General features: G+C 32.5%; 1 protein-coding gene across 4 annotated transcripts in view; it reads right to left on the bottom strand.

Annotated features, from left to right (window-relative positions):
- Positions 1–3,658: 3,658 nt before the first annotated feature.
- LOC134695827 (THO complex subunit 2-like) overlaps positions 3,659–13,175 on the bottom strand; it is a 60,954-nt gene continuing 51,437 nt past the window's right edge. Inside the window, exons 34-40 of one of the 4 annotated variants that reach the window (XM_063557255.1) lie at positions 12,995–13,063; positions 12,627–12,693; positions 11,773–11,870; positions 10,762–10,836; positions 8,372–8,455; positions 5,331–5,419; positions 3,659–3,867 (exon numbers count right to left, since the gene is read on the bottom strand). In XM_063557255.1, coding sequence (XP_063413325.1) covers positions 3,837–3,867; positions 5,331–5,419; positions 8,372–8,455; positions 10,762–10,836; positions 11,773–11,870; positions 12,627–12,693; positions 12,995–13,063 — 513 coding nt within the window. In that variant the 3' untranslated portion in view covers positions 3,659–3,836. The remainder of the gene's footprint in view (positions 3,868–5,330; positions 5,420–8,371; positions 8,456–10,761; positions 10,837–11,772; positions 11,871–12,626; positions 12,694–12,994; positions 13,064–13,175) is intronic. The other 3 variants (XM_063557256.1, XM_063557257.1, XM_063557258.1) reach the window with 3 other exon arrangements.

Here is a 13,175-nt window from a genome sequence, read left to right as displayed (position 1 = left end):
CTTCAATTTTTCACTTATTCTTACAACATTTGTATAAACTTCAAGATTATAAAAAAACGTTTTTTTCTAAAGTGAGCATTGATTGGTTAAATATTTCTCAGTGTGTTTGAATTTGTTTGTTAGCCTTTTGGTCATGAATGTTTGTCTCTAATATTTGATTAACTGTGCATTTGTATTCAGATATCGCAGATCAAATTTATTCGTTCATTGTGTAATCATACGTTTTTTGATTGAGTTAAGTCTGCCAATTGATATTTTATCGTATGTTTTTCTATGTTGTGATGTTATGCTATTGTTTCAGAAAAAGGGAGAAGGTTTGGGCCCATTAAAACGTTTAATCCCGCTGCAAATGTTTGCACCTGTCCTAAGTCAGGAATCTGATGTACAGTAGTTGTCGTTTGTTTATGTAATATATACGTGTTTCTCGTTTCTCGTTTTGTTTATATAGATTAGACCGTTGGTTTTCCCGTTTGAATGGTTTTACACTAGTAATTTTGGGGCCCTTTATAGCTTGTTGTTCGGTGTGAGCCAAGGCTCCGTGTTGAAGGCCGTACTTTAACCTATAATGGTTTAATTTTTAAATTGTTATTTGGATGGAGAGTTGTCTCATTGGCACTCACACCACATCTTCCTATATCTAATTGAAGATTTCTTTTTGAAACTTTTCAAAATTGAAAATTTGAAAAAAATTGAAAAAAAGGAATCCCTCAAAAAAATGGTACCCCCCCCCCCCCCCCCCCCAACTTTTTGAAACCCCCTTGTAGCAATAACCCTTAAACTCAATTCAATGCTTTCCTTTGTAGTATTGAACCTTGTAGTACAATTTCAGAGAGATCACAACACTTAAACACAAGTTATTGTCATGATTGTTTGGGAACAAGAACCATGCTTCTTTTTTACCCTTTTTTGGCCCCTTATTCCTACATGATTTGGACAATTAACCCAAAACTTAATCCCAGCCTCCTCTTTATAATATGGGCATTGCGGTACAATTTCAGAATGATCCATATAATTACATACAAGTTATTGTCTAGAAACTAGAAAAAAATCTTGTTTTGGCCCTTAATTCCTTAACTTTGGCCCCATAACCCCTAAAATGAATCCTAACCTTCTGCTTGTGGTTTTAAACATTGCAGTATAATTTAAGAGCAATTGAAATACTTGTACACTAGTAATTATCCTGAAAGTAGAAAAACGCTTGTTTTGGGCCCCTAATTCCTAAACGGTTGGAACCATCATCCCCAAAATCAATCCCAATCTTCCTTTTGTGGTATTGAACCTTCTGAGAAAATTTCATAAAGATCTATTCACTTAAACCAAAGTTATTATCTGGAAACCAATGGGTCGTCAGACGACGCAGACAACAACGAGGACATACCATTGTACGATCCCCAAACATTTTTTTGGCGGGAATTTGCCCCAAAGTTGGTCCTCAGGTACAAACAGCGTCAATTTTGACCTTTTTTCGTTCTTTTTCTCGACCTGTAAGTCCGAGAGATGCTAATAGATGCATCCATCTGTAGTTTACATGTAGCGTGGACACCAGTGAACACTTTTATCACAACAGTTGTTAGGTCGGAGTGAAACTGATCTGGGTTCATCAGTGTAAAGAAGGTCATTTGCACCAAAATTCACCAAATTTCGGATTTTTTCCAATTTTGAACTTTAACTGGACTTGCAACCGGAAGTAGTCGTTTCCTCGGCGTATTTTGATAATAGACACGGCCAGTCGTTATGTGCCTTTAGGTTAACGGTATTTGTCAAGGTTTCAGTCCTCTGAACTCCGTGATTCAGACCTAGAAGGCAAGCCCACCCCTCCAAAAAACTCAATTTTGTCCGATATCAAATTTTGAAGTTCGTATTTGAGCTCAAAATGAATATTTAAAGTGAGAAACATGACATGAATAGTGTCAGATTGAGGAAACGTGCATACACTACGAAATAAATGGTATTACGATGACCTTTAAATGTATGGAGCGCCATTGATGCCAAAATAACGGTATTCTGGGTACGGCCCCCGCACGACAAGGGTTAATAGGATTGTAAGTATGCTTTATTAAACACTTTGCACTTTGAATACTTGTATCTTTTCAGCAGTAGATTAAAATTCCTGACCAGTTGAACAGGTTGATATGGAGAAACAAATTGCAATTTGGTCAAAATTTTGAATGAAGAGTAACATTTATAAATGTTTCACAGGCAAATAAATAGTCCACTGTAGGCATCATAAAATTAAATTTATTGACAATTGTTTTGTAAAAGAGGTAAAATTAAAAATAACATGCACATCTTATATCATTCCATACACCAAATATATATAAGCTATTGCTTGTACTGTGATATGCCAATGAAAACAGATCCTTTAATGATGTCAAGTTCAAGTGATCCCTGTCATACATAAATGTAACCTTAAAATGATTCAAAATACCATCTATAATTTTCAAATCTGACATTAGTTGGAAAATCCTGAACCATAAAAATGAGGTCAAGGACAATGAAAATGATTGCATAATAATGTCTTGACATAAGGTATATGTATTCAAGATTTGAAGTATCCAGGTATTCTATCAAGTGAAATACAAAGCTTCATACAAATTGACTACACTGCTGCCAGATTACCGTCTCAAATGTTGTTTATTCTGACACTTTTGTCGCATGGAAGAAAACTACCAAGTAATTAGAATGCTGGTGGTGTTGTTACCATAGGTTTGTGAATGCAATGGGGAGTCCAAGACTTTTTCACTGCTGCTTGCTTGCTTGCCTTTATTGTTAAAGAAAAGATTAGATTGTGCAAGGCTTTCCTGTCAGTAGAGCCTCTACACTAATGAGACTTCTTCATTGCCCCATGGCGAAAGTACATGGTAACTAGGATCCAATCTCCTAACCATATCTGTAGAGGATTTTGGAGTAGCAGAGACCATATTGTGGATACATTTATTTTTCATGGGTGTCAATTTTTGTGGATTGAGATCATTGATTTTTTTATATATTTGATTTCATGGTTTTCCAAAGTCTTCATACAAGTCTATTGATCATTTGTATTTCATTGAACATTTGAATTCATGGTTCACCTTTACCAACGGAAATTGGTATCCCACCAATAAGAATGAATCCACCATAGCTATTTTGTGAATTATTGATTTTTTTTTTAAATCTTTCCTCCATGCAAGTTGAGAGAAAACAAACAAATTTTCTGAAGATTAAAAAGGTTACATTATAAAAAGGGTCCTGCCTATTAATCCCAGCACAACATTTGTTGACTTTGGTGAATGAGGAAAAAATATGCATCAAATTTTGTAATGTCAAAGCTTTTACCCTAAAAGTAATTTACTGTAAGGAAAATATCTGTTTTACATATTTGATGATAATTTGTAACAACTCTTCTGTTGTTTCTTCCAAAAGAGAAAAGCAATATCTATGTCTCACTTCTGAAAGGTATATGTATTCACCACCAGCTTTCGGTGGGGTTCGTGTTGCTTATTCTTTAGTTTAATATGTTGAATCATGTGTACTATTGTTTGTCGGTTTGTCTTTATCATTTTTAGCCATGACGTTGTCAGTTTATTTTCAATTTATAAGTTTGGCTGTCCCGCTGGTATTTTTCGTCCCTCTTCTCTGTAAACTTTGGCCAGTCAATAATAACAAGATTTTATACAAGTTTTTGATGAGCATGACTTTTATGAAAATGGTCCAACAATTGGATGTTTTATGAGGTCTGTACAAAATCTTTACAGATGGAGTTAAAACATAATATATCTTCTTCACAATATCTCATAACATAATCAATCAAACAATAATTCAGTCTGTTAAAATAAATTAAATGAGTAACAATTCCATCACTTTTTACTCTTCTTAGATGAACTTGATCTGAAATTAGTTAAGGAGAAGTATAAACACCAATCAGAAATAATCAATTATTAAGTGTTTCCTATAAAATCTACATCTCATACGGGCATAACAGCTTTTTACAGTGTTGTCTCTATTTTGTTTACCTTTGTGTTTCTATTTACTTTATCGAGGAAACTGTATACTATATATAGTATGTGCAATGAAAGAAAAAAAACATATTTTTTCGTTGATGATGTCATTGTCTAATTTATGTCACTGATGATTTTTTTTGTAAACAAGATGCACATCTAGGTGTCAAAATTTTGGTCCTGGCCACAATGATGAATTTATTATTATTTACTACCCCTTTTTTTGGTTGGTGCCTTTGATAAGATTAATTCCTATGTTTGTTTGACTGAATTTTTGTTGCAATAAAATTGAGAATGGAAATGGGGAATGTGTCAAAGAGACAACAACCTGACCAAATAAAAAAACAACAGCAGAAGGTCACCAACAGGTCTTCAATGTAGCGAGAAATTCCCGCACCAATGTCAGCAATGTATGTTTACCCTGTTTGACTGCTAGATCCCAATTATTGTCACATTTATCTATTATGTCTGTTTGGGTTGCTTAACAAATTTGGTCAAAATGTTTGACAAAAAGTTAATCATATTCAAAAATGTAATGTGCCGTCATCCAGGAAGTCGGTATTTATAAGATACGGTGTGACAGTGTGAAATATAAAGATTTCACCACTGCAACAAGTGTGTTACGATATTTCTTCACTTGAGACAGTTAAATTTTAATATTTAAAGCACAAGGCTTGACGAGCTTTTTAAATTATTTAAATTTAACTGTTGAGAGTGGAGAAATATTGTAATACACAAGTTATAGTGGTAGAATCTGTTTCTCTAATGATTTTGATCTCTCCTTTTTCAAAGATTTTTTGGAAACTTGTGTTCTCTATATGTGACTTCATCAGACATGGTCTACTTATTTCATAGTAAATTTCAGAAGAAATCAAGAAAATTTGATGTCATAATTAACTTTAAATTTAGACTAATCTTTTGTCGAGAACAAAATTTTCACTAGTGAGTAGAAATTTTTTTCTCACATCGATCAAGAAATGTGAAAATAGCTAAAACTTAGAGAAACATGTTACAACTCACCACTGTTGAATATTACAAATATTAATTCATTAATGATTGTTTGACAGTGTGCATATGTTAAACTAGTAAAGTCCTACAGTTTACAACGCTACCAAAGTTTTAAATCAATGCTGCAAATTTCTGCTGGATGGAAACCATTGCTCCTACCTTTCAAAGGAATTTTAGTAGTAAATTGTTCACAGTAAAGACTGAATGAAAGTGATCTTGAAAATAACTTAACAAAACATAAAAATTGAATCTTCACTTTCTGGCGTAAAAAGGTTCTACTAAGAAATTTTTCCTCATATTTCCAGACGACATATTTCTTAAATTCGGCTGTATTAAAAAAGATACGATTTATCACGACTTCTGTCTTTATCACTCTTCTTTGATTTTTCTTTTGTCTTAACTCTAGTGGGAGATTCTTCAACACTCTCTCTATCCTACAAAGATATCTCACATTATAATGTATCTTATAACAACCTACAAATATCATGAAGATATTGTTAATATTGTGATGTTACACTGTTTCAGGTAAGGGTGAAGGTTGGTACCTATTAAAACATTTAATCCTGCTGCATTTGTTTGCACCTGTCTTAAGTCAGGAACCTGACGTTCAGTGGTTTTGTTTGGTGGTATGTTTCACAAATGTTTCTTGTTTCTTTTTTTATATAGATTAGACCATTATTTTTCCTATTTGAATGGTTTTACAATTGTAATTTTTGGGTCCTTTATAGCTTGCTGTTCAGTGAGCCAATGCTCCATTTTGAAGACTGTACTTAGACCTATAATGGATTACTTTTACAAAAACAATCAAAACACTTTAATTCTTATGCCTCGTTCACACGGACATTTAATTCGAATCGAATTCGCTAATGGGTTCACACACTCTTCTTTTTTAATTCGAATTGATTCGAATTAACTAGTTCGAATTAGTCAATTCGCATTAGAAATACATTTTTGTTAATACGAATTAAAAGTTAACGTCGTTTGGACAGTAAAGCGAATTGGACACGCCTTTCAATTTGAATTAAAATTGACGTTATAGAACGTAAAACGTTTTGAATGCGAATTAAACTAATTCGAATAAGTTAATGCGAATCGAATTCGAATTATGTGTGGACTCAGCATGAAAATTTTGTCTTTGATCAGTGACACAGGCCAAATTGTGACATATATATATAGTATTGAAAAGATCCACACATCAAAATTGGAATCTCTAAAGAGCCTACAGGAGTCGCTCATTTATGTGCATTGTGAATAATTTAGAAAAAAAAGCACAATTTAAACTACAACCAGATGCTCCGCAGGGCGTAGCTTTATACGACCGCAGAGGTTGAACCCTGAACGGTTGGGGCAAGTATGGACACAACATTCAAGCTGGATTCCGCTCTAAATTTGGATTGTGATTAAATAGTTGACACAGCATAGGTTTCTGACACAGAATGAATGTATTCAAATGAACTTAAAATTTTTGTTTTCTCTTAGAGCAATTCACTATGCTGTTGAATATTAATCCTCTCAAAAAAATGTTTGAAGACATTTTCTTTTTATTTATGAAATTTCAAATGAGAAAAATTTAACCCAATTTTTTATTCACATCCCCCTTTCCCTTATTCCAAAACTAATTTCAATTAAAATATTCTAATGGAGTTTGCAACAATTACTACTCATTTAAAAACATGATGTAAAAAAACTGCTTGTTATCACTGAATGGTAAAGATTATTTAAATTTATCAGTTGGTAGTAAAAAGTGAATATACATTGTATATTGTATATAACAAAGATTTAAGTTGATTTTGGACAAAGAAAGATAACTCCAATTAAAAAAAATCTTGCAGATATTTTTTGCTTACTATACTGGACAAAGAAAGATAACTCTTAATTAAAAAAAAATTTGCTATTTCACAATATTGTGAAATTAGATATTTCTTGCCATTGCACAATACTGTGCAATTGAAAAGACTTGCTATCGCACAATACTTAATATAATAATTTAAGATCCTGATTTGGACCAACTTGAAAACTGGGCCCATAATCAAAAATCTAAGTACATGTTTAGATTCAGCATATCAAAGAGGCCCAAGAATTTAATTTTTGTTAAAATCAAACTTAGTTTAATTTTGGACCCTTTGCACTTTAATTTAGACCAATTTTAAAACTGGACCAAAAATTAAGAATCTACATACACAGTTAGATTTGGCATATCAAAGAACCCCAATTATTCAATTTTTGATGAAATCAAACAATGTTTAATTTTGGACCCCGATTTGGGCCAACTTGAAAACTGGGCCAATAATCAAAAATCGAAGTACATTTTTAGATTCAGCATATCAAAGAACCCCAAGGATTCAATTTTTGTTAAAATCAAACTAAGTTTAATTTTGGACCCTTTGGACCTTAATGTAGACCAATTTGAAAACGGGACCAAAAATTAAGAATCTACATACACAGTTAGATTCGGCATATTAAAGAACCCCAATTATTCAATTTTGATGAAATCAAACAAAGTTTAATTTTGGACCCTTTGGGCCCCTTTTTCCTTAACTGTTGGGACCAAAACTTCCAAAATCAATACCAACCTTCCTTTTATAGTCATAAACCTTGTGTTTAAATTTCATAGATTTCTATTTACTTATACTAACGCTATGGTGCGAAAACCAAGAAAAATGCTTATTTGGGTCCCTTTTTGGCCCCTAATTCCTAAACTGTTGGGACCGAAACTCCCAAAATCAATACCAATCTTCCTTTTGTGGTCATAAACATTGTGTTTAAATTTCATTGATTTCTATTTACTTTAACTAAAGTTATTGTGCGAAAACCAAGGATAATGCTTATTTGGGCCCTTTTTTGGCCCCTAATTCCTAAACTGTTGAAACCAAAACTCCCATAATCAATCCCAACCTTTATTTTGTGGTTATAAACCTTGTGTCAAAATTTCATAGATTTCTATTAACTTAAACTAAAGTTATAGTGCGAAAACCAAGAAAATGCTTATTTGGGCCCTTTTTGGCCCCTAATTCCTAAAATGTTGGGACCAAAACTCCCAAAATCAATACCAGCCTTCCTTTTATGGTCATAAACCTTGTGTTAAAATTTCATAGATTTCTATTCACTTTAACTAAAGTTAGAGTGCGAAAACTAAAAGTATTCGGACGACGACGACGACGACGACGACGACGACGACGACGACGACGACGCCAACGTGATAGCAATATACGACGAAAATTTTTTCAAAATTTGCGGTCGTATAAAAATTAGTATAGGTCAATAACAAATTCAACAGAACAAATCAGAAATTTCAGTGGTTAAAGGAATTATTATATCTAGCTATATCTGAAATGTTGCTATTAGGTCTGATAATTTTTGCTTTTCAAAATGAATAATATTTGAACCTTTTTAACTTTGACAACTTTGCTCTCCTGGGTCGACCTTGATTTTGACCTTGGAGGTGAATCATCTGTAGGCTCATGTGGTTCCTGTAAATATAATTACTCATCAGTTAACTTTTAAACATGGACGAGTACTGTCATTTTTTTCTCATAATCAAAATTGAACTGATCATGTTAGCTTAAACACAAGTATGTTTAACTTATTAACAAGGAACCCTTATATTGTGTTTGTTACTGTCACTTTGTGATTCTTTTATAGTAAAATTGCTAAAAGTAAATTGTTTTTTTTTTCCCCCATATAAGTTCCATAGAATCTCTTAAAGGCCTATAAGTCAAGGTCAAACAATGCCCCTTGTTGTTCTCTTTCTTATGTGTTTTTCTTTTGGCTTGGTTTCTATCTGATTTCAAGGTAAGCCAGCCATACCTCCTTTGAATAGACTTCTATGGAGTTATGTTCTTCACCATAAAAAATCGTCAATTATGCGTGCCTTTAAGACATCATTGACCAGAAAGAGGAGATTGCCTATACCCCTGCACTATTAACGTTCATCAAGCGTCTAAGTGATTGTCAATGTGCAGGTTAAACTAGACAGAATGTTTGTTTGTAGGTTCTTAATCATAATTCCCTGATGACAGCAGTACTAATTGTCAATTATAAGAATTAACTTTGCTGAATAATTTGTGCAGTATAGCATCATATTTTTTAACCACTTCCTCAACATGGGAATGGAAGTGATGATGCCCCTAAACGTACAGATGATGTTCAATAAAACCAAATTTTTTGTCAGAAATGTATTGAACACGAATGTTGTATATTTAGTTAAAAATGACCTATCCTCTTTATTTCTAGTGGCAATAAAGTTATGACATACTTGTCACAACTTTCACACCATTACCTTGAAATATGTACATTTAAAAATGTTAATATTAAATTTGTTTCTTCCTACTGGTAAACATCATTTAAACTATCAACCTGACCAAAAAAACCAACAATCCAGAAAGACTGTTCAGGTCAACAATAAACCCAAGTATCTATACAATGTGTCAAGTCAACTAGAATGTATAAAAGTTGTAAATTAATTCAACAGAAACCATGACAACCTATCACCATCACCAAATCCCTATAATACATAAAACATTGCAAGATTAGTTCAGATTCCAGCACCTTGCATGCAACATTCTAAATATTGCCTTTTAAAAAACCAATTAAATGCAGTGAACTAGCAAGTTTATCAATCATGCAAGAAGCTGCTTCATTATGAATGTGTTTGGGTAAAATGCTGCTTTCCCATTCACTAAGTATATATACAATCAACTCTTTTCTGTTTAATATGAAAGAAAGTACACGTATAAAAGACATGACAAAACTATATACTGTATAGTGGGTTATCTTCATGGGGTGTAAATTTTTGCTTATTTTTGCGGATAGAACAAAATTGCCGAAATAAATTCCGCCAATTTAAAAGTGTACATCCGAAAGATATTGATAAGTTTTGAATACGCCAAAATAATAACTGCCAAAATATTTTGTATATCTTATTCAATGAAATTCGCGAAATGTTACACACGCCAAAATTAACCTGCTTTACAGTATTATGGTCATTTTCATATTATATATAAAAAAAAAGACCTATTTCATATCTAGTCATGGTTTTAATTATGATAAATTGTAATACATCAGTGTTATCACAAGAGTTGATTGTAGAAATATACTTTATCAAGAACAGTCGTTGTGTTATGATGATAAAAATATTCTTTCAGGGCAGTAATTGTGTTATAATGAGGTAAATGTTTTTTCTATCTAAAACAAAGTGACTGATTTTCCTTCAAATAAGGAAAGCTTTAGTGCAAAAAAAGATAATTTGGAAAATTCAGGAATGGATACAGTGCAAAGCACCTGCCAATGACTGATATTCTTATACCTACAGAGTGTAACTTTAAATATTGACCCTCTGACAATTCGTAATAGAAAGAATTGACATGTATATGTTTCTGTCAGACTTGGATAAAAATTACTGCCTCTAGGCTGTGTGCTTTCCTCAAGTGAGGGAGATACTTTTTTTAATCACTAGTCTGGTCAAACCATTTGGAAATAGGTGTTTCTTGCATCTCTGCTACGTGCACCACATTCTGAAGAGATATCAAATTCTGGTCCGCTCCAAGTCAGAATAATGTGTGGCAAAAAGTTGACATGTCATCCTACAGACTGTTACCTTCTAAAGTAGTGTTGCCCGTTGGTCTAGTAAAAATCAAGGTTTATTATTAAATCACATCAACATGTTCATGTCAAGATATGCCTGTAATGTTTGCCACTAAACATTAAACACCAATCCACTGCTCTGATGGGTTGGAATCTTTGACTAACATGTACGGTTTACAATGACCAAACTAACCTTTTTTATTTTAACAACTTGACATTCAGACTTGAACTTTCTTGTTGGAGATTCATCATCTGAGTTGACAGGTTCCTATAAGAAACAATAAGGATATTCCCTTCCATTTATAACATAAACATGTCTTGTTTCCATAGGCTTAGTTAGCCTTCTATAAAGAATAGGTAGGCCGTATAGTGACCTAGAGTTGTTAACTTCTGATTTGGTGGAGAGTTGTCTCATTTGCAATCCTATCATATCTTTTTTACATTCTTTCACATTTTTTCTTTTTATTCCATTCCCTTATTGCTTTGCAAATATTTGTGTAAGGGGTCTTCATAACTTGCATGTAAACTGAGGAAAAGATATTTAAGTGAACTGTAATATATGGGATTGTGTTGACTGGTGTGGATTATGTCAAAAGCTGGTACTGTGGATTCATTATTATTCGTTGGATACCAATTTTCATGGATTTCATGGATAAAGGTGAACCATGAAATTTAAACTGTTCAACAAATGCCAAATTTCCTATAGGCTTGTATGCAATCTTCGGTAAAAATCATGAAATTTGATTTAATTGAATATGCAAGTTTTCCTTAATCCATGAAAAATTGGTACCGAAGAAAATAAGTGTATCCACAGTATCTGACGACTTTATTCATGGAGTTAACTTTAATAATGAAAATTACTGAATTTTAATCTATATTAAAACAGGTCTATGTAATGTCATTTATTTTCAAAGGAATAGTGTATTCTTGGTCTGATGAAAATCAAACAAAAATCTGGGGATATTTTATTACTAGTTCTGCTTCTAAAATTCATATTTAAAGTCATTTTTGTGCTGTTATCGAGTTAAATTTGGAATTTTCTTATTTTGGATCCTTCAATTTAGTTTTTGATGATATAATGTAATGCGTGCTATATAAACTAATTCTAAAGCATGCAACTATATTACCAACCCATGATCATGTGACAAATCCTAAACCCGTTATCATGTGACATATCCAACCAACACATTATCATGTGACCTACCTTTTTAACCAGATGAACCTCAGATTTAGAGGAATCACTCTCTCGTCTCTTTAGATGTTTTTCTGTGTCACCATTTATTTTACTGTGACTAGAACGACCTGTATTAAAATAAATTATAAACTAATATGGATTTTTGTTATTGATAAGATAGAAGTCCTAGGAACTCGTTTTATTTTGTCAAGACATTGATGATCCAAGACATACATATATAGTGCAGAATTGTTATCTGCTACATGTTTTGGATATATTAATATGGTCTCCAGAGCAACCCATCTGGCTTTGGTAATAGTCATAGCAACTCAATCTATCAACCTACATTATGTTTATTTTTCATAGATTTAGTGGGTAAGAAATTGGGATGCAAATTTAAATTATAAATAAGAGAAACAATAACAATGTGTCCAGAGGGTACCATACCCAAATTGCACTATAACATTACCATGTTTAGTGAACCATGAATTCTTGGTCAAAACCCTAATTTGGCATATATTTATAAAATATCAAAAGCAAAATCACATCAAAATGAACTTATGTACATATGACCACAACTTCATTGCAGCCTCAATGATAAACTTTTGAGTACACAAGCCTTAGTTTTTTGAAAATTTTACCAGTAGTTGGCTAATTTTACAAGCCAATGCTGTAAGACTTGTGGTTTAGTGTGAAGACTGTTATTGTAAACAACCTTTAACCTGATATAGATCAGACAAATAGACCAGAAAACTTACTGCTATTTAATAAGCAGGAAATAAAATAGAAAAATAACAAAACAGTAACTTTTTCTTAAACTGAAAAATCTCTAACAAACTTTAAAATCTTCTCCGAAATATTATTTGTACTTTGGAACTACTTACTTGACGATGGTTCAAGACTTCTTCTTTTCTTCACCTCCTCATGATTAGCATCATCTTCCCAATCCTGCTAAAAACAATAAAATCAAAATTATAAAAATGCTTTCTTTATAATGCCTGTACTGACAATTAAGAAATTATTAAATGCGATTATTAATGAAAATGTTAATCGAACATACAAATATGGAGCTGACCAGTGTTTGTTCTTACTCCTAAATGTTCTGTGCCACGCATTGAACTAGCAAATACTAATTTCCAAGTTTATTGTTGGACTCAGCCTGGCACTCTACTAAAGAACCGTCAAGGGTAAAACTTAATGCTCCCTCCGTAGCAAACAAAAAAAAACAACCTAAAAAACTGAAATTACTAACTCTTTTTCTTTCTTTTCTTTCTTTATCACGTTCTCTGTGTCTGTCAACTTCTGGAGCTGGTGATGGACTCTAAAATTGTAAACATATGTATAAATAATTTGATAAGAGAAGCTTTGGTTATAAATTAAACACCAGTATCTATGTGAATTTTCAACAACAGCTTCTCTTTTAACATGCATTA

Source organism: Mytilus trossulus, chromosome 14, assembly GCF_036588685.1.
Source record: "Mytilus trossulus isolate FHL-02 chromosome 14, PNRI_Mtr1.1.1.hap1, whole genome shotgun sequence".
Taxonomy (NCBI): Eukaryota; Metazoa; Mollusca; class Bivalvia; order Mytilida; family Mytilidae; genus Mytilus; species Mytilus trossulus.
This window is presented reverse-complemented; position numbering and strand designations above follow the sequence as displayed.